Source organism: Oryzias latipes, chromosome 14 (assembly GCF_053564925.1).
Source record: "Oryzias latipes strain Hd-rR chromosome 14, Olatipes_Hd-rR_3.1".
Classification (NCBI taxonomy): Eukaryota; Metazoa; Chordata; class Actinopteri; order Beloniformes; family Adrianichthyidae; genus Oryzias; species Oryzias latipes.
Genome location: NC_136250.1, coordinates 24571883 through 24592480, shown reverse-complemented (window position 1 = coordinate 24592480; position 20598 = coordinate 24571883). Strand labels below are relative to the sequence as shown.

General features: G+C 40.4%; 1 protein-coding gene across 1 annotated transcript in view; it reads left to right on the top strand.

Moving 5' to 3' along the window:
- Positions 1–20149, top strand: part of LOC105355678 (uncharacterized) — a 35843-nt gene extending 15694 nt beyond the window's left edge. The window contains exons 2-10 of the mRNA XM_078930517.1: positions 644–719; positions 799–1060; positions 4344–5137; positions 7757–12966; positions 14173–14389; positions 15048–15280; positions 16803–17084; positions 17153–17259; positions 19139–20149. Of these exons, the coding sequence (XP_078786643.1) occupies positions 660–719; positions 799–1060; positions 4344–5137; positions 7757–12966; positions 14173–14389; positions 15048–15280; positions 16803–17084; positions 17153–17259; positions 19139–19374 (7401 nt within the window). The 5' untranslated portion in view covers positions 644–659 and the 3' untranslated portion in view covers positions 19375–20149. The remainder of the gene's footprint in view (positions 1–643; positions 720–798; positions 1061–4343; positions 5138–7756; positions 12967–14172; positions 14390–15047; positions 15281–16802; positions 17085–17152; positions 17260–19138) is intronic.
- The last annotated feature ends 449 nt before the right edge of the window (positions 20150–20598 follow it).

Genomic DNA, 20598 nt, shown 5'->3' with positions numbered 1-20598 from the left:
ACATTTAGTGTGCATTTGTGAAACACAATCTGTGTGTTTGTGAAACACAGGGTGTGTATTTCCGAATTTATTTTTCACGTTTGCATAAAATGACATTTGTGAATCGGAGCGTGTGCATTTGTAAAACCGGTTGTGTGCATTTCTGATTATTGAGACTGAATTAACTCCATAGTAATGCTATAAATGTGGTGATTCAGGCACACTACGTAGGAAAGTTGAATCACTGGATTTGTTATTGTATCAGTTCATTTATTTAGATTTTTTTTCTCGTTAGTTGTCCTGAGCCTGTGCGTAGAACTGGGTTTCTTTTCAGAACTTTAGATTTTTGTTGGTGAAGTTGTAACAAACACAAGAACTGCACACGCCACATCTTTCTGAATTTCAACAGAATGGTCATAGTGTTCAATGCAATGAAGACAGTAGATTCCTGCTTTGATAATGACGAAGACTCCCACCATCACATGATCACTGCTTTCCTTTCTTATTTTGAGCTTGATGTGGTGTCCCCTGAAAGCCCTTAACTCTATAAAAAACAACAACAACCCTGTTCTCATTATTAAAAACTGTCGGTTTTGATGCCTTCAAGCAACAGAATTAAAATCCTTTTAAAAGTGTGAACAGAGCCTGACTTCTCTTCTTGCAGAGGAAGAACCACTAAGATGATATTGATAAAAAATGCGACACCTTACACCTGGTACTGTTCCTCAATGGAACATGAGGTAAGAGAGAAATCATCACGAACGTTTTTTCAGAGTGATCCCATATTTAATTCTACTCCTATTCTGCTCTTTTCTTCAGGTTGGTCAGAAGGTGACAGGACATTCAACTCTTGAGTTAGATGAAAGCTTCTTTGCTGGTGTCATAATGGTTGTAGATTTGCTGTTTGGTCCGGTGAAACCCAGGGTCTACTTACGATATGAGGGTCATTCCAGCTGGGACCTCAGAAGTATCCCCATCATTGATTTTCGTAACGAATTCACTATCAGAGAAAGTGATGACCGCAAGCACTTCCATCTGCTGACCGACCATGTTGTTATTAATGACAGCTGCCCCAACTTTGGTAAGTATAAAAGAGATGAATGTGGGTGTTCTTTGATCATTTTCATTGACTCTAATGTACCAGTGTATTTTATCCTTGTCAGGAATATCCAGCAAATTGGAACTGAGCTCCATAATGTTTCTCATTTAAGTCCCCATATACCTTATCCCTTACCAAAGCTATGAAATGATATACAGAAGTAAGGCATTCATAAAGAAATTTCAAGATAATGTTTCAAATCTCCCATCTGAAACAGAAAAGATGAGAAGTTATAAGGCAGGGCAGCTCATTCCTTGTCCTCAATATCTACCACCCTGACTGTGGTTCTCCAAGCCCTGCTAGCTGCTGATTAGCTCAATCAGATGTCTCCACATTCTGATTGAATGAACACACTGTTGCGGCCCGGTGTGGCCTTCGCAGATCCATATGGTTCAGGACACCCAAAATGTAATGTGCAGTTGGGAAATTAAAAAAGAAATTCACACAAGAAGTCTGCATGACATTTCAAACCTTTTGAAAAGGGGAGAGTGAAAAAAAACACTACCAAGGCAGGTTCCATCGTTATTGTCAGACAAAGCAACATGTAAAATGCGTCATTAGACTCTGTGTCTGTAAGTGCAAGGTATTTTTGCGCCAGTCAAGGATGTAAGTCTAGTCTGCATTCTGCAGGTGTCTCTGTTCCATAAACACTAAAAAGAAAACAAAGACCAGAAATCACAGACAGGCCTGCTGCTGACCTCTGCACATGTCATCTGGTACTGCATGCAGGTTTCACTGTTCACTCAGCAGCAAGCAAGCATATTTCACAATAGAATATTCATGCATATTTATGGTATCAAGTAGATGCATAATCAAAAGAGCATAAAAATATAACTGAACCCCTGTTTACCTTCACAACAGCTGGTCCAGTTAATCGCCAGCAAGCAGTGCAGAATTCAACTGGACATTATTACTGGTTGAAGATGTTTTTGCCTCTCATCCGAGCGACTTTTTCAGTTCTGTCTAACTGGTGTTGAACTAGAGATATATGTCCCCCTTACAAAAGTTTCAGTCCTTTCATTGACAACAAAGTCCTCTAACAACCGAGTGGTTGACCCTGGTGTCCCTAAGTTTTATCACCTGCTCTGGGTTTCATCTCTGTACAATGTTGTCATGCTGAGTTTGTTTTTGCAGTGATTTCAAAACAGGATTGGAAATGGATGAAAGTTTATGTTTGAGTCCAGCCCCTCTCTTCAGTGAGGGATTTTATAAATTTAAAATGATGTCTTCCTTGACTCCTCTCTCAAACCATCAGTGTTACCTGGAGAGGATTTTATGGAGAGGTGGAAGACACATTTAAATTTAAGATGCAACCTACAACAAATCCCGAAACAAATGAACAAATACTGAAACACAACAGCAAATCACGAAACACAACAGCAAATCCCGGAACAAATTACAAAGTCCTGAAACACAAAATCCGGGTCCAAATTACCAAATACCAAATCACAAAAACAATCTCGGTACAAATGAACGAATCCAGAAAACACAGCAACGAAAATGGAGACGTGGCTTCCAACAGTAAAGGAATGTCCTGACTCCTGGAAGTGATGTAATATAAAACTTATTGTGTATGATTTTTACATTTATTTATTACTGTTTTTTATGTGGACATTTTAAATACATGAGACAGTCCAAAAGCCTCTTTTTGTAAAATGGTATTACTAGAATAAAAAATTACAACACTGTTTAGCGAGGTAAAGTTTTTTGCATAACTTCTGTTATTCCCTTTCCATTAAGCTTTTGCACTTGCCGGCCAGCAAATTCAAACAGAAGGAGAAAAAATTTACAAAAGCAAGCAGCTGATAACGGAAATGGAATACTCTTCTTACCGGATGTGACGCGAAACATTACCTAGCTTAACATTGTTGTAATTTTTATTGTAGTAATATAATAAAAATGAATGCTTTTGGTGTAGTGTATTTAACATGTCCACATAGCGAAAACAGTAAAAAATAACTTTAAAAAATATTACACAATTTGTTTGATATTCCATCCCTTTTTGTTAGAAGCCGTGTCTCCTTAGCCGTGCTGCTTAGTTTCCCCAATGTACAAGTTGCTAGATTCCTGACTACACTTAACGGCAAACACCATGTCGCTCTGGTTGTTTCTGGGTGTTTTGTCTTTCGGGTGGTCCAGTCTTTCCCTCAAGGTGTTCCCTGCTTTGAAGTTGACTTGGATGTTGTGGTTGTGGAAGATCCTTTCAGTTTCTCTGATAACCCAGCCACATATGGGATGACAGTGTTTTTCCCTCTTGAATCTGGTTCCTCCTTGTTGCCGGTGGTGGGTTGCTCTTGTGCTTTAGTGAAGACCCATTTGGGGTATCCATAAACCTCCAGAGCTTTCCAGACTTGGAAGAGAGAAAAGACACAAGTTTTACACAGAAACACACAATTCTGTGTTTGAAAGTTTTTCAGACATTCATCAACAACATTCATGGATGAAATGGTGAGCAAAGAAAGAAAAGAAAGGAACCTTTGATAGATGTCTAAGTTCTGACAAGGCCAGTTTAGATGGTCCAGTAAACACTGACCCTTGGGCAGCAGACCGATACTGGTCCATGGATCACTTGGTACTGGGTCGAAGAGAAAAAAAATACAAAACTGACATTATTTCAATGTTATTTATCATCTGATTATGAAGACAGTTTATTTGGAAAATCTATTGGATTCTCTCCTCCGCACCCGTCTGTGACTCACACTTGATGCATGTCAATACTTTTCGCTTGGTAACATATCCTAGATAGTTTGCTACCTTCTGAAAGCAGTTGTAACGACGGCTAAATAAAAACCCCTGAGCTAGCAAAGCTAAAGACAAACATCTCTTTGAGAAGGAGAAGATGGAAGAGGAGGATGAAACTATATTCAATGCTTAACTTACTAGTTCACAAAAAAGTGACAGTGAGTAGAGAGAGGACCAGACGACTTCCACAAAAAGAGTGGCTTAGCAAGCAAACCTAGTGATTCAGAAAGTAGAAAGGTTGTTTTTCTTTTTAGCTCAAGATTTAAGACTTTCTTTAGTTTCTGTAGGACAATTCGCAATCCAAGCAAACCCGGAAAGTAACACAATAGACAAATGACAGAAAATCAAAGATCTTCATAGCACTCCCCTTCATTGATCCGTCAAATCTTGCAATGACATTTTTTATTTCTTTTATAGTTGCATGTTTTTCTATTTTAACAATTGTTTTACATTTGCAGCGTAATCTTTACTGGTTACACAAAACTGACACGGGCTATCTCCACTTGCATTGTTTGTCTTGCAGGCCGAATTGAAGAGGAAAAAAAAGAAAAGCAAAGACAACAGCAAAGAGAAGAGCAAGAAAAGAAAGAAAAGGAAGCACTTGAACAAGAAAGAAAGGAAAGAGAAAGACAAGAACGGGAAAGACTAGAGCAGGAAAGACAGGAGAGGGAAAGACAAGAGCAGGAAAGACTAGAGCAGGAAAGACGAGAATGGGAAAGACTGGAAAGGAAAAGACGAGAGCAGGAAAGACTGGAGAGGAAAAGACGAGAATGGGAAAGACAGGAGAGGGAAACACTAGAGCAGGCAAGACGAGAATGGGAGAGACTGGAGAGGAAAAGACTAGAGCGGGAAAGACGAGAATGGGAAAGACTAGAGCAGAAAAGACGAGAGCAAGAAAGACTAGAGCGGGAAATACAAGAATGGGTAAGACTGGAGAGAAAAAGACTAGAGCAGGAAAGACTAGAGCAGGAAATACAAGAATGGGTAAGACTGGAGAGGAAAAGACTAGAGCAGGAAAGACTAGAGCAGGAAAGACAAGAGCAAGTAAGACTAGAGCGGGAAAGACGAGAATGGGAAAGACTGGAGAAGTTGAGGAGGCAAGAAGAAGAGGAAAGGCAACTGATGGAGTTTGAGCGACTGCGTAGGATCCATGAACAGATTGAGAAGGAAAACAAGGCAACCAGAAGAAACCTCTACAGGGCCCAGGAGAGGCTTCAAGAGAGACAGATCCTTAAATCTCAGGAACAGGAACAGGAACACACCCAGGTTATCCACCAGCTCTTGGATGAACATGCAACCCCTGTTGACCACAATGAAGTAAGTATATGGCAGTCAGAGTTGACAAACAGAGTGGATTGGTTTCTTTTATGTTACTAGAAAACTGATCCAACCCTTTTTCTTCAGAAATACTACCCTGCTTGCTTCCCAGGTGTCCCTGTCCTAGCTGCTGATGATCACCATAATCAGAAAGACTCAGCCATTCCGAATCTGAAAAGATCCATGAAGTTTCTTTTTATTAGCGTTGGGCACTTGTTTAATGCCAGATTTCTGTCTTCCTTGATACTTGTGAAAGATCACCACCAGCTAGTTTCATGTCTTGAGTTTTGTTAAGGGGTTTCAGACGCTGTCAGAAACAAGGCTTCCTATTGCACTTACCTTTATTGGGTATTCTTACTATTTCTTTCCAATGGATCCGTTGAGTGGATTTTTGGTCCTGTTCATCACAAAACAGACAATTATCTTTTAGAATTGGTAAGCTAGAGAAAGTGCTTTGTTGTTGAAGTTGTCAAGAACTGGTGATGTAAGACCTGTGTGAAGAATGAAAAGAATGAAAGAAATGAAAAGAAAACACCACACTTGAACAACTGACACAAATGAAGACATTTGATAATTTTCTTTTGATAATTATCACATGAAACCAGGTGAGGCTGTAGCAGCAAGAAAAACAAGCCTGAGAGCAGAACAACACATAAACCAATAAAACAACCAAAATAGCAAACTAAAATAAAGGACATAATGCTAACAGCTGTTGATTCCCAAAATGTTTTTTTGTGATTTTTATTCTTTAAACCAGGGGTGTCCAAAGTTTTTTTGGTGAGGGCCAAATACAGATAAATGAGCAAAGGTCCGGGCCGCACACAGGAGGTGACATATTGACACATGATTACTGTGTATTTGTAACTCACCTATAATGTGAAGAACATTGCTCTCAGTGGGAGCAGTGATGCTGATCTCTGCCACATTAAACAAGCGCACGTCAAAATGAAATATCACTCAGACAATGAAACCTCATTCCAACCAGGCAGTTCAGAACGGGCTTATTGGGCAGCTGAAGCCAGCAGATCTTTACATACGTAGCCGTTAGTGTGGTTGACTGGCAGAGTGCACGATTTTGTAGATTATAAAGAGTCGACTGTTTTCTCAGAAAAATAGACCAAAAAAAAGGGCTTATGGGTGACCAACGAGGACAACTTTAACATTTAACGCACACAATTTAAAAAGCTTCATTCTACAATTTAAAAAACTTCATTCTACAATTACACTCTGTGACAAAATATGCAGCTATGAACTAATAAATTCCAAAACAAAACAAGTTCTTTTGAATACTTTTTCCTTAGTTCATAATGCATTTTCACCTTTTAGGTTCACTCTCTGTGTCTATCTCTAGATGGAAAATAAAGACGTCATTAAAATGTCTACAATAGTTCATAAAGAATGACATTATTAGCATGAGCTGAGGAATCTAAAGGCACGCGGTGATCCTGGTGTTGCGGAACAGGCAGCGCCAGCAGTGGTGTGCTTGCCCCGATTCACCTGGCAGACAGAGCTTCATGCTGTTAAAAACTCAAATAAAACAGACAATAGGAACCCAATAGTGGACCAGATATATTTCCAAGCACTGAGCCGCTGTCACCACCGCCGCCCCCACGTTAAATTTGCGCACCGGACAATTGCCCGTATGACCTGTGCCTAAAACCGCCACTACCGCGCGGCGCCCCTGGCATCGCTTCGGGCTCGCCCCACTATTTGAGAAGCACTAAGAAATATTCATTTTCCCACCGTGTTTGAAATCTTCTACATTCACTTGCTATCTTGCGTTTCTTCAGTGCTGCGATGCCTGGTGACTCGTAAATATTCGTCTTTGCATTTTTTTCTTTTAGTGGAGAAGCACCTTTCTGTGACCGATTCCATCTAGTGTTGAAACTGAGAAGTGCAACAGAGTTCAGCTCAAGCGGGCCATATTCAATTATATTTTCCAAATTTGCTGCGGGCCAATAAAAACAGACCCGCGGGCCGCAGTTCGCCCGCGGGCCGTAGTTTGGACACCCCTGCTTTAAACCTTCATTGTCACACCTCACAAATGAGGTAGGTGTGTGTGTATATATATATGTGTGTGTATGTATGTATGTATATGTATGTATGTATATATATATATATATATATATATATATATATATATATATATGACGTTCCCATAAAAGTGGGAACATCAGGAAGAAGGAATGTTTTGAAGTACTTTGTATATATTTTACTACTTGCTGATGCTTTGGGACATGGATTGTTTTTCAATGTTGTTAGCTATCGTGACATTGCTCTAAAGTGGTTCAAATAGCAGAATATATGGAAACACATGCAGGTCAAGTACACTTTTGAAAGTAGAATTTTTATTATGCATATAAAAACAACAAAATACTGTGTTCGTTAAGTTAACATCCAAAATTTAAAAATGTAATTGAAATGGCCTCATGCACATCACTCATTCTTGCTAACAGATCTATGGCTTATACTTGTCTTTTGTAAAAAGTAAAACATCAAAAGTCCGACATTTTGTGACATGTCAGTAAATACATTGTATATTTTCCTCTAAAAGTAGTCTCGAAGCTCACAAACTGATGTTAACTTCATATTCTCTTTCTTTTTAATGTCTTTATGTAGCTCCATGACGTCAGTGACAGATTGACAGGCCTCTTGTCTGAGTACCAAATCACAGAGAGTGAAAGGATCTTTGACAACCTGGAAGACCGGATGAAGACCCTTCAAAATGTGCTGGCATTAAACCACTTTGAAAGACATCAAATATCCATCAGCTCACTGTGGACCATGGACCAGGCAACTGGATATGTGGACCTGTCTCTCACTGAGAAGTTTAACATCTTGGAAGCGGTAATAATGGTCACCCTTAATGAGAGGACTGAATATGAGGATACATCTAAATTCGGACAGGACCAAAAGATTGAATTCCTCTTCAACTTACAAGATCAGCTTTATGACACGAATCCAACACTAGCCAGGAAGGTATTGGTCAATGTCCTTGATCTAACTTCACAGCTGCCTCAAGCTACAAGGGACATTCTGAGTCTGATCCTGTTCAATAACATCTGGACACCAAAAGAAATCAAACTTTTCACAAGGAAAGCCTTGACCATGAGTCAAGAAATAGTCAAACAGACCCTCCAAAAAGCGTGCACCTACAGGGTAAACTGCATTCTGACTCTCTCTTCACTTAATTACGTAGATCCAGCAAAGTACATGAAACACATTATACTGAATGAGATGGATAAAGACATAGACACCATCCTGAGTGAAATGCGAGAAAATAACTATCCAGAGCAGACTCTGTCAGAACTGGAAGACATTCTTAAATATGTGGAAGCAAAGTTGGCCGGACTTAGAGATTCAGACATCAACAAAAGTATGATTGAAGATGGAAGAAAAATGATACAGTCCCTGGATTTGTCCAATCCTGATCCTGATACTCTAAAAAGAGTCCTGTTTGTGTTGTCTTTGGCTGTCAAAAAATGCACTGCATTCTTCAATGAAAAAGGTGAAAAAGTTCAAGGCTACTTCCCCAGACTGACTCAGCTGACCTCACTGTTGTTACTGATACTGCCACAGATTCAGTCAAAGGGAGGGTGTCTCTTAGAAATTGGGACTGGAGAGGGCAAAACTTGTATTTTAGCCATGTTTGCCACTATTCAAGCACTTCAGGGGACAGCTGTGGACATTGTAACAAGTTCTCCTTTGCTAGCAATTCGTGATCAGGAAGAGTGGGGGAAGTTATACAGTATGTTTGGAGTGACTTCCTCCACTGTGCCCCCACAATTTGAAGGCAAAAAATCTTCAGAGAACCATGAAGACTTGCTGAAATGTGCATACTCAATGAGAGTGGTTTATGGTACTGTTAGCACCTTCGCAGCAGATATTCTGAGGCAGGACTTTGAGAAGACAACCACTCGAGGGCAGAGGAAGTGTGAATGCGTGATAGTGGATGAAGTAGACTACATGACACTGGACAGTGGAGTTCAAGTGACTTTCCTTTCTCACCAAGCCAGTGGACTGAGGCATCTAGAACAAGTCCTGGCAGGTATCTGGGCCATGGTGTCAAACTGCCGACAAATTGAGATCTTTGAAACCGGAGACATCTGGTGGACAACCAGAATCCAGCACTTTCACAAAGCTGTGAAACAGGCTGTGACTGGATCAATATCAGAAGATGACATTCTGTTGCGGCTTGCCATGTTAAGCTCTTGTTCACAAGATGACATGGTTCAGTTAGAAAAAGCAATCAAAAGACCACAAACAGAGCATGGCAGCTCTGAAGATGGAAACTGGAAAACCATTGAAAATATTATGGCCAAGATTGGCACTGAAGAGCAGTATCATCTGCTAGGAGAGCTTGTGGCACAAGAAGGCAACAATGTGGTTGTTGACTGTTATTCACTCATCGGCAACAAAGCCAAACTTCTTGGAGAAAGTTCTGACACAGACTCTAATGTCAGCATGCTTCTCCTGCCACATGGGCGATCCTGTGAGATCTTGTCTGAGAAATCACTCATTCAAACAACTCTCAGAAACTTAAAGCCAAAGATAAAATACTCAGATGAGTGCTCCTTAAATTCACTGGAGAAATCAGAAGGCTTTATTGTAATTCCATTTGTTTTAAAAGAATATGTTGAGAATCAGTTGCCAGTTTTTGCAGAAAACGCTCTAAGAGCCATCAAAATGACTCTGGGAAGAGAGTACATGATTGACAAAGCAACTGAAGCTGACAGTGTTCAGAGTCCTCATCATGATGCAATAATTCCTTTGGACTTTCAAGCCAGTGGAGTTCTGGAAAAAAACAAACGCTGGGGAGATGGCCTGCAGCAGTTCTTAGAGATGAAACACCAGCTGGCAATTTCACAACTGTCCAATGTCACCAATTTCATGTCAAATGTCCACTTCTTTAAAAGGTACCTCAAAGGAAAAGGCATCTTTGGTGTCTCTGGGACACTCGGGGGCAAAGCTGAGAAAGCATTTCTCAAACGACAATACAAAACAGAAAGCTACATCATTCCAGCTCATCGTCACAAAAAGCTGCTGGAGCTGCCAGCTGTTCAAGTGAGCGGAGGAAACACTTTGTGGGTCCATGCGATCTATGAATCTGCCTGGAGAGCTGCAGGCAGGGGACAAGTAGTATTAATTATTTGTGAGGATGTGAAGACTGCAAATGAGCTGCAAACTGAAATGCATAATCAAAGAATAAAGCCTGAGCAGATCACCATGTACACAATCAGTGAAAAACACAACATAGAGAAGAAGAACTTCCGTCCGGGAAACATCATTATTGCCACAAACCTCGGTGGACGAGGAACGGACATACACATTCAGCAGGAGGTCAACGAGTGTGGGGGACTCTTAGTTCTTCTCACATACTTCCCTGCAAGTCAACGAGTGGAGAGACAGATCTTTGGCCGCACTGCCCGAAAGGGCAACCCAGGAATGGTGCAGTTGATCCTCAACCAAGACTGTCTTGAACCAGCTTACCAAGGCCAATCAGTGGAGACCATGAGACTGCTCAGAGAGCTGCATGAGATCAAGCGGTTGGAAGGCATGGAGAAGCATGAGCTGCTAGAAATTGAAATAAAAGAAGATCTCTTTTCTAGGTTTTGTGAGTTTCTCTGTGACTTTGACAAAAATTACTCAGCAGAAGAGAGGAGTGACATCACACAAAAGAGGATAAAAGATGTTCCTGCATGTTTTAAGATCCATAAAAAGAAATGTGACTATAAGATTGCGCTCAATGCTTTGAAAGAATCGTGGGCATTGTGGCTCATTCTCCATGAAGATGACATCAGCAGGCTTGACTACAACAACACATTGAGAGAAGACCTTACCAGAGACTTACGGAACACTGCTGAGCACCTCCTGCAGGGAACAAATACCAACTTTTATGACTACATGAAAATTGCCAAAGGCAGAACCATCCTGCATCGCCTCAAGAAGGAAAGTGACTATGGAGCATTGACATACTGGCAAAGGGCTGCAGAGAGGGATCCTTTCTACAGTGCTGTGGCATTTTATAACCAAGCTTACATCACAATCAACCTGCAAAAGAGAAACTACTTATCAAGCGCAAGATGGTTTCTGAAGAAAGCAAACACAGGAGTGGATGTGTACTTGTCAGAAACAGCAAACACTATGGCTTTTTGCAATTTGTCAGTAACAAAGGATTTTGTAGCTCACCACAAAGACTGCAACCTGCAGAGTCAAATGAATGCCCGCATGAGTGCTTTTAGAACTTGGAAAGGCCACATGGAAAATGCTCTGAAAATTCTGGAGGAGCTGGAAAAAAGCAATGGTCAGGCAATCGTGGAGGACTCTAGCATCTACAGTCTGGCAAAAAACAGAGATTTCATTAGCACGCAAGAGTTGATGGTCCTTCATGAGTTTGGCCTCTGCATTGTGTTTGATGTGAAGAAGAAGCCAGAATTCTCCATTGATGCCTTTCTGTGCTTCTGTCTTGGTGCTCTTCAGGTGGCTGCAGGTGTTTTGGTTTTGACTCTGTCATATGGGGCTGCCAGTCAGTTTGGATTTGGGCTGATCAGTGAGGGGGTGTCAGACATGATTCAAGGGATCAAAGGCATGATGCAAGGAGGTTTTGACTGGGCAGAGTGGGCAGTTTCCAAGGCCATTAGCATTGGAGTATCTCTGGTGTTTGGAGGTCTTGGCCGACTTAAAAATGCTGCTGGTGCCGTGCGCAACGGTGCTAAAGGCCTTATGGCCGGAGCCAAGCATACCACTGGATTCACAGTGAAACAGTGTTTCAAACAAGCTACAAAGTACACAGTCCAGGAGCTGACCAAGCAAGGTTGCATCAATGTTCTGAGCTCTGTTGCTGACTCTGCACTTGCAGATTTTTTCAAAAAGATCCTGAAAAAGGCTTTTATGAACAAGACAATGTATTTAGTCAGAGCCAATGAGCAGCTGGATAATGTTCTCACTAGCTTCATCTGCTCCACAATACCAAAGACGGCCATTGACCAGGGGTTCAGTGACTTCAAAATAGAAAGAGGATGCGAGGAACAAATACGCCAGTCAGTGGATGTGCTGACAAAAAGCACAATTCCTGACCTCATGATGGACTGTACCAGGATTACAAAGGTTCTCAATACCCTTTCAGATGTTTGTGGTTCTGTAAGACATCACATAGAGAACCAAAAGAGAGTTAAAAACGTGATGGTGATTCTGAACACTGCTAAATACGTCACAATGTTTGTGGAAATGTTTAGCTCCTTTCCCACTGAGGATGTCATCAACACCAAATTTGTGCCTCAGTTCCTGCTCAGTATGAAGGATCTACCACAGAACAAGCATGATCTGGATGAATGGCACCATTTATCAGATGTGAGGCGACTCAAAGATGAACTCATCAGCATCATAGCACTTACTGTTTCTGATGCCTTGGTTGAGGCTTGTGGCAAACGAATGACCTCCCTGGTGACCAACAGCTGTATGAATGCAGTAAACCACGTAGCTGGTTCTGCTGTCAGCAATTTACTTGGCAGGACTGACACCCAGAGCTTCTTTGAAACACAACACTACAAACATCAGCTGAACAAAGTCATCCAGCGCCCTTCAACGATTGAGACTGATAAGAAGACCTGTGATCATTATGTTGAGGAAGTCGGGAATGTTAACCGCCCTGCTACGGCTCTGGACATCCATGTGCTCACTGAGAGTGGCGCTCTGCAAGGCAAAGGCATCAGAGTGATTGTGGTGGACAAGCATGGCAAAAAGGTTTCAGAAGATTATTATCCAGGGAAGAACAGCTCTGCTGGAGACATCAAGCTTCAACTAAAAAAGATCCCTGAAAATCAGCAGCAGTAAGTAAAACTGACTGCATAAAAGCATTACTGTGCTTAGATAAAAAGGCTGCATTTATACCGCAAACAACAGTAGTTACCCCAAGCCTGCACAAATGCCAAGGACTCCACCAGTCCAATGCAAACATGGACCAACATAAAATAATTCAGCAGGTAGAACCACACTCAAATGTCAAAGACACGAGCAGGTAGAACCAAACAAAAATATCAAAGACATGAGCAGGTAGAACCAAACATGCACATACTTAAAAGACTCCAATGGGCAGATGCATGCATGCACCAACACCAAAGACTCAAGAAGAGGGATCAAAATATATACCAACATTAAAGACTGCAGTAGATACAGTAGATCAAAACTTAACCAAGCATTAAAGACTTTAGTTGATACAGTAGATCCAAGCAGTAACCAACATCAAAGATTCCAGCAGATACACTAGATCTAAATGTAAACCATGGTCAAAGACTCTTGTAAAGATAGTATATCCAAATGTGAACCAACATCAAAGACTCTAGTAGCGAGATGCAAAAATGTACTAACATCAAAGACAGTAGCAACTAGATTCATTTATGAACCGTCATCAAAGACTCCAGCAAATAGATCCAAACAAAAGCCAACGTCAGACATTCCTACATCCATCCATCAATCTTTTATACTGGCTTATTCCTAAACATGGTCACAATGATAGGAACGAATAACATAGGACTAAAGCACAGTACACCCTGGTTAGTTTATTAGGCCATCCTAGGGCCAGAAAAACACTGACAAGCATGCACAATAACACTTACACATAAAAAATCTTGCTAGACGTGCTAATCTAAACCTCCATAGGTTAAACCAAAACAAACACAAACAGCAGAGAAATGCAAATACAAAAAATATATATATATAAATTAAAGACTTTACAAATCCGACCCAAACGCAAACCAACATCCGAAATTTCAAAGGTTAGCCGAACAATCAATCTGGGGTTTTTTGGTAGTTAGCCAACATCAGTTCAACAGAGTCTCAGTTAAACCTGTATCCATGCATGCACAGATATGAGTTTTCTAGTGTCAGAACACATGTTTATGTCTTTATAAGATTATTAGTTTTACGATAGTGATTCTAAGAAGCAACAGCTAACATTTCATAGAATGAACATGTTGCAGTTAAATATTTTTCACTGATTTATTTCCTTTGAATCAAAAAAACATTTTTTTTGATAGGAATGAGGAATTCATCTCAAAGGTGAAAAAAAGGATCCATGGTGAGCAGAGCCTCTACAGTGGACATTTTGAAGTTGTGGGTCCACATGGCTCTGTGATACCAGTCCATTCAGAGAACCAGGAGTGTCTGTATCATGCTGTTGCCCAGGCCATCAGACCAGACTGCAAAGACCTCAGACAGGAGGCACTGATCCTTCGAGGCAAAGTCCAGGCCTCAGTAAGTTTTCTGCAGGGATTCCTCACTGAGTTCATTTTCTTGCACACGGACCATCTGATTTCCTAAATTATCAGATAATTTGAGCAATCGTGTAAGCAGCAGGATCTAAATCTTTCATCCTAACTTGTTTCATTACTTGTGAGAATGTGTAAAAAAAGGAACAAAATGACAGAAAATGGAAATAATGTGGTCAAAGTGTGAAATGAAAAACTTGAATGTTTAAAAGTCACCCTTTTTACTGTCCTCATGGAGTAAAAATGCAGATTCATCTGGAATCTATGGGGCAAAACTGAACTAATTTAATCTACAGAGCAGATGCTAAAATAAAGCGGAAAACCAAAGTTTGAATCCTCACAATGCACAAGTTGAAAAAAACCTTGAAATGAATTAAAAACACACAATAGGTTTATTGAATGTTCAGATTTATTAAGTGCTTATGTCAGATCTGAGGATTGCAGTGATCTGATCATAGATGATCAGTGTCACTAAACAAAGGTTCTGGATCTGAAGCCAGTAATATTAATAACGGAGGAAAATCACACTTGTTAAGAGAAAAAAGATATTTATCATCTAATACCTGAAGAGGGAGCAGTAGCAGATGAAGATGCTTAGGAAGACGATGGTCATGAAGCTAACCCCTGACTTTGCTCCTGCTCAGCTTCAGCAGAACCCGTCCAGATACGTAGCTGCTGTGAAGCTGCAGAAAGGCTATGAAGAAACATCTGCACTGTCCTCAAAATATGCCATTGCGGGAGGAGGACTAAAAAAGCAGCAGGAGGCCAAAAGACAGCTAATGGACATGATCAACACAAGAGACGTGCAGGATTTAACTGAAGATGAACTCAACCTCATCAAGACGTACAACCTCGGTCTGGTCGGGAAGATCCATGAGTACGTTTTTCTGACTAAATACTTTGAGTATGTGTGTGTACTTGATCTACACGTGCATACATCCAAATACACACAGTAGGAATTAATTTATAATTATTCTAATCATAAATAGACCTATAAATTATTAGTATATGACACAATAAAACCATTACTTTCATCAAAAAGAGTTGAATTCATTGCTTGAAAGGGAGTAGGAGGAAGTAAGTCTATATAATCCCACCCCTATTATGTTTTACCTAAGTTTTATTTTTTACACAATCAACAATATCCAGTTCTTAACAGCTTCAATTATTTATAACACAAATACAAGTCAAAGAAAAAAATCTCTTAAAAAACTCACTAAAATTGTTATTAATGACTTACTTCTACTTATAAATGAAGTCTGTGTGCCAGTCTTTCTGAAGAAACACATAGATAACCAGTTTGTAGAAGTGTTCCTTTTCTTTCTTCCGTTTTCAAAGTCTCTCTGTCTCAATGGAGATCACTGCCAGAGACAAGTCTAAACAAATTCCAGAGTATAGACACGGCATCTTCCATTTAGAGAATGATTCTAAACAATATTTAAGAAAGACTGGATGGCTGTTCTTGACTTGCTACCACGAATTCTAATATTCTCTAGTTGCAGAGTCACAAGCTGTAGTTACATGGACAAAAGTAATCGGAATGAACACCTGATCAGAATAAAAATGCGTCATGTAAACACACCATTAGGAATACTCTGCCCCGATCAGACTCATTTGGATCCAAATTTCTTTCCGATGGTTATGCCGATGTCTGATCGTGGTGCATAGAGACAGTTTATTCCGATTGTGGGTCACTACTGCTCTGGCTTTCATATCATGTATTGACAGTGTGGTGCTCCAGAGGAGGCTTTGGAGCGTTAACATGACCGGTCGGCTGCTCCGTGCGAACAAACCATGTCTCTGAGCAGAGCAGCCGGACTCGTAGCTTCATGTTTGAAGGCAGGGGAGGTGCTTTGTCATGGTGTGCGCTCCAAATGAGGCTTCGGACCGTCGTCCGTCCGTCTCCTTTGCGTGAGCAAGATGCTGGACTCAGGAGAACCGTGTTGACTGTTTGGTTCATGGATGATCATTTGGATCATCTAACATTTTCCTTCCAGTCGTCACTAACATTCTTTGTCTTTTTGGAACAGTTTCATTCAAGATTTTTTTTTGCATTTCTTAACACAGATTGAGTTTATCCAGAACAGAAAAACATGTTTTGAGTCAAAGCTGCTCTGTGACTTTTAAGTGTCTACTTCTTTTTTGATACTTAGCATAAAAGGTTTGGATTGGGGGTTTAACCACCAAAATAGTATCCAAGTGCTGCTGTTATTGCAGCTTACTGCTTACCAAGAGAAGAGGTATCAAATGTGGAGAACAAAACAGTCATATGTATGTGACAACAGTGGGATCTTACCTGTCTTTCTTTTTATTCCCTGGTTAGTATTTAGTTTGGGTAGTTAACAAAATAGATGTTGGCAGTGATGTTTGGAGTCAATCAAATGTATTGTTTTCTAAAGCATCAAAGGTGTCCGGAGGACCAGCGGCTCCATCTCCGACAAGAACAGCAGCTCTGCTGTGAACGCAGATCACATCCCTCCCGTCAACACCTTCCAGATAGCTCACAAAGAGTTAACGAAGCCTGAAAACAGAGACCTGAAGGAGAAGCTCCAAAACCAACACCCAAGACTTTATGAGATGATTGATGTAAAAGGAAACCGGGGGCTCTGCAGAGAAGTTCTCACACAGCACCACATGCAGGTCCTGACCACCGGAAACAGCAAACAGGCTCAAAAAGTCAGGTAAGAGCCTCCTTTGAGGGAGCTGAGCTTCAACTACAGATCCTTCAGAATGTCTTCTCTTCACTCAGGGAGAAGCTTGCTGACGTTCTTCTTCAGGGTGAGAAAGTCAAACTGATGAAGATGTCACTGATTGTATCCAACCCTGAGATGTCAGAGTGTCTGAGAAGGGATGCAGGTAAACAAGGCCTGGAGCATGGTGTCTGTGTAATAATAATAATAATAATAATAAACTTTATTTATATAGCACTTTTCAAAATCCAGATTACAAAGTACTGTACAATTAGCACAAGACAAAAGATCAGGATTAAAAACACTATATAGTACGACAAAAGAAAACAAAGCATGCACAAAACAGTGATGGCGGTTAAAATCAATCAAATAACTAATAATCAAAAATATCATACTTTTAAATTTAAGAACCAGTAAAATCATTGACAGCACGTCTATAGAGGTATGTTTTTAAAAGAGATTTAAATACAGTTAGAGACTCAGCGAGTCTGATCTCTACTGGGAGACTGTTCCAGAGTGTCGGGGCTCTTATAGCAAAGGCCCTGTCTCCGTTGGTCAATCTGGATTGTTAAAAAGCCTTTTGTCAAAGATCTAAGATTGTGACCAGGTACATAAGGAATGAGGAGACCAGCTATATATTTAGGTGCCAGACCACAGCTTGCTTTAAAAGCATTTGTGAAATCTTAAAATCTTTTCTAAAATGAACTGGTAGCCAGTGCAGAAAGGCTAAAACTGGAGTAATATAATCTCTGATTCTGGTTTTGTTTGGAGTCTGGCGGCAGCATTTTGGACTAACTGGAGTTTATACACACTGCTGTGAAAGGCATGTGTAGAGTGTGTTACAATAGTCCAAACAGGAAAAAATAAAAGAGTCAATTCCAATCTCAAGACATTTTTAAAGGGCGTCCGTGGTGCAGCAGTAGGGCGGTCGACCCATGATCGTAACATTGCAGGTTCAATTCCCGCCTTGCACACCCATGTCTCAAAGTGTCCTTGGGTAAGACAATGAACCCCATCTTTCCTCTGGTGGAAGGTTGGCGCCAGTGTTCGGCAGCAGAGTCGCCACCAGTGTGTGAATGTGTGTGTGCAGGTGACTGGGACTGTAAAGCGCTTTGGGCCTTTGAAGAAGGTAGAAAAGCGCTTATAAGTATACACCATTTACCATTTTTTAGATTTGACGGGGTTATCCTGTATAATCTGTGTATTTGCCAGAAACAACACGTGTCTACAAATTTAAATCAGTATCAAAGATTACCCGCAGATTTCTGCCGTTTGTAGAAACATTCTTAGACAGTGACTCCAATTTCTGAGCCACACTGTTTTGAGCCTCAACTGATCCAAAAATAATTACATCAGTTTTGTCCACATTCAACCGCAGAAAATTTTGTGCCATCCAGGTTTTAATTTCGGCAATGCGGCCATTGAGATTCTTTAAAAGACCCATGTCTTCAGGTTTAAAGATAAGTAAAGTTGAGTCTCATCGGCATAAAAATAAAAACTGAGGTTATGTCGCTGTGTTATCTCTTCCAGTGGAGTTGCATGTAAATTGAAAAGAACAGAGGTCCCAGTAGCAAACCCTGGGGAACGCATCGTTATTATCACCTTAGATGAGCAAAAATTTCAGATAAAAACGTTTAGATAAGAAAGAATAAAAACAGTTAAGAACTGTGTCAGAAAAAAACAGCCCAGACGTTGTAATAAAATTGAGTGGTGAACTGTATCAAATGCTGCACTGAGATCCAAAAGAACAAAAACAGATGATTTTCCAGAGTCCACAACAATTTAAAGGTCATTCATTAGTCTCAGTAAGGCTGTTTTGGTGCTGTGGTTGGCATTAAAACCAGATTGAAAGGACTCAAATAATCCATTGCTATTTATAAAGGAAATTAACCAATTAGGCACTAGCTTTACCAGGATCTTAGCCAAAAAAAGAAATTTTAAGATTGGTCTGTTGTGCTCTGTAGTGTTTCAAGCAACTTCAGTTAGTCAGTCTCTGGGATCAGTGGTTTCACATCTTCTTTTTTCTCTGAACATTAACATTTCAGACATCCAGACCTCTAAACGGGGGCAGAACATTTTGTCCAAGGAAGCCACCAGAAGATACCACGACACTGGAGGACAACTGTTGCTGCAGGAATATCAGAATATGGGGGTGATAGGGCAGAGGGAGGGACAAGAACTCCTGCAGTGGCAGAGAGAGCAGCTCTACTCCAAGAATACTCCGGAATATAAAGAACTCCTGAAAGCACTAAAACCGAAGACTTTTGATCAAAATCTCTGAAGCTGAAAGCTCTGCATGACAGTCCTAACATGGATCTGCAGCTAGTTTGTTAGCAGCATATTACTATACACATCTGAGTTAACCACTGGTATGTGTGTATGCATTTGTGTGTCTTTTACTCCATATGTCATTAACATTGACTGTATATGAGAACTGGACTGAGTGACCCCTCCCCCCTAACGTTCCAAACAGGAAGTACCCGCTGGTTCCAAGAAGCTAAAATCTCATAGACTTCTTTAGAGAAATAAACAGCTGTCACTCATAATCCTTGTTTTGTTTTTTTCTTCTCCCCTTTTATCCTCAAAGAAAAAGTTAAAAACTAACCAATCAGATGCCTCAAAAAAGAAGGTGGTTTCATGTCGAACAGTTTCTCCTGAGTCTACTTTCATTGGTACGGGTGTGGCCTTAGATCAAGCTCACTCTTACTGGTGAGAGTGGTTGCCATGGAAACGATGACTAAGACCGACTCGAACTAATGACTGCCCACTGATGTCATCTGGCTCAGATGTGGCGGCGTCCATACTGTGAGAAAAATGGCAACTGAATTGACTTCATTTGGTTGTAGCCAGAAGTCATTTTCTGTGAGTGATGGCACACTCACTCAGTCCATGCACAGTCAATGACTGCTAAATTGCAATGTACCATTTAATCCATGACTTCATCTAATTTAGTATCACCTTGAACATAAAAAACACTAAGGAATATTTATTTTGAATAATTGGAAATAAATTTTAGCATGAATTTGTTAATCAATAAATGCTTTTTGTGGATCAGACTCTGTTGTTGCAGTTGATCTTTTAATCTCTAGGGAATTGAGAATCTAAAAATAGAAATGTGTGACTCAATAAACTCTGGAAAAGGAAATGAGGTGTGCAGTGCATGTATGTTTACCACCACTTCTCACTTTGGTGCCTCAGTTATTACTTTCTGACATAACTATCATTTACTATAAGTGTGCAGAAACAGCTGCTGGGACGCAGAACGAAAAAAAAATCCAGAATATGACATTGTCTGATTTTTACAAATTTTATTTAGAAATTATGGTGGGAAATAGGTATTTGGTCACCTACACACAAGCCAGATAACTGGCTCTCACAGACCATTAACTTCTTCTGTCAGAGGATCCTCTGTCCTCCACTCGTTACCTGTATTAATGGCACCTGTTTGAACTGGTTATGTATAGAAAAGACACCTGTCCACAACATTCCAAACTCTACTATGGTC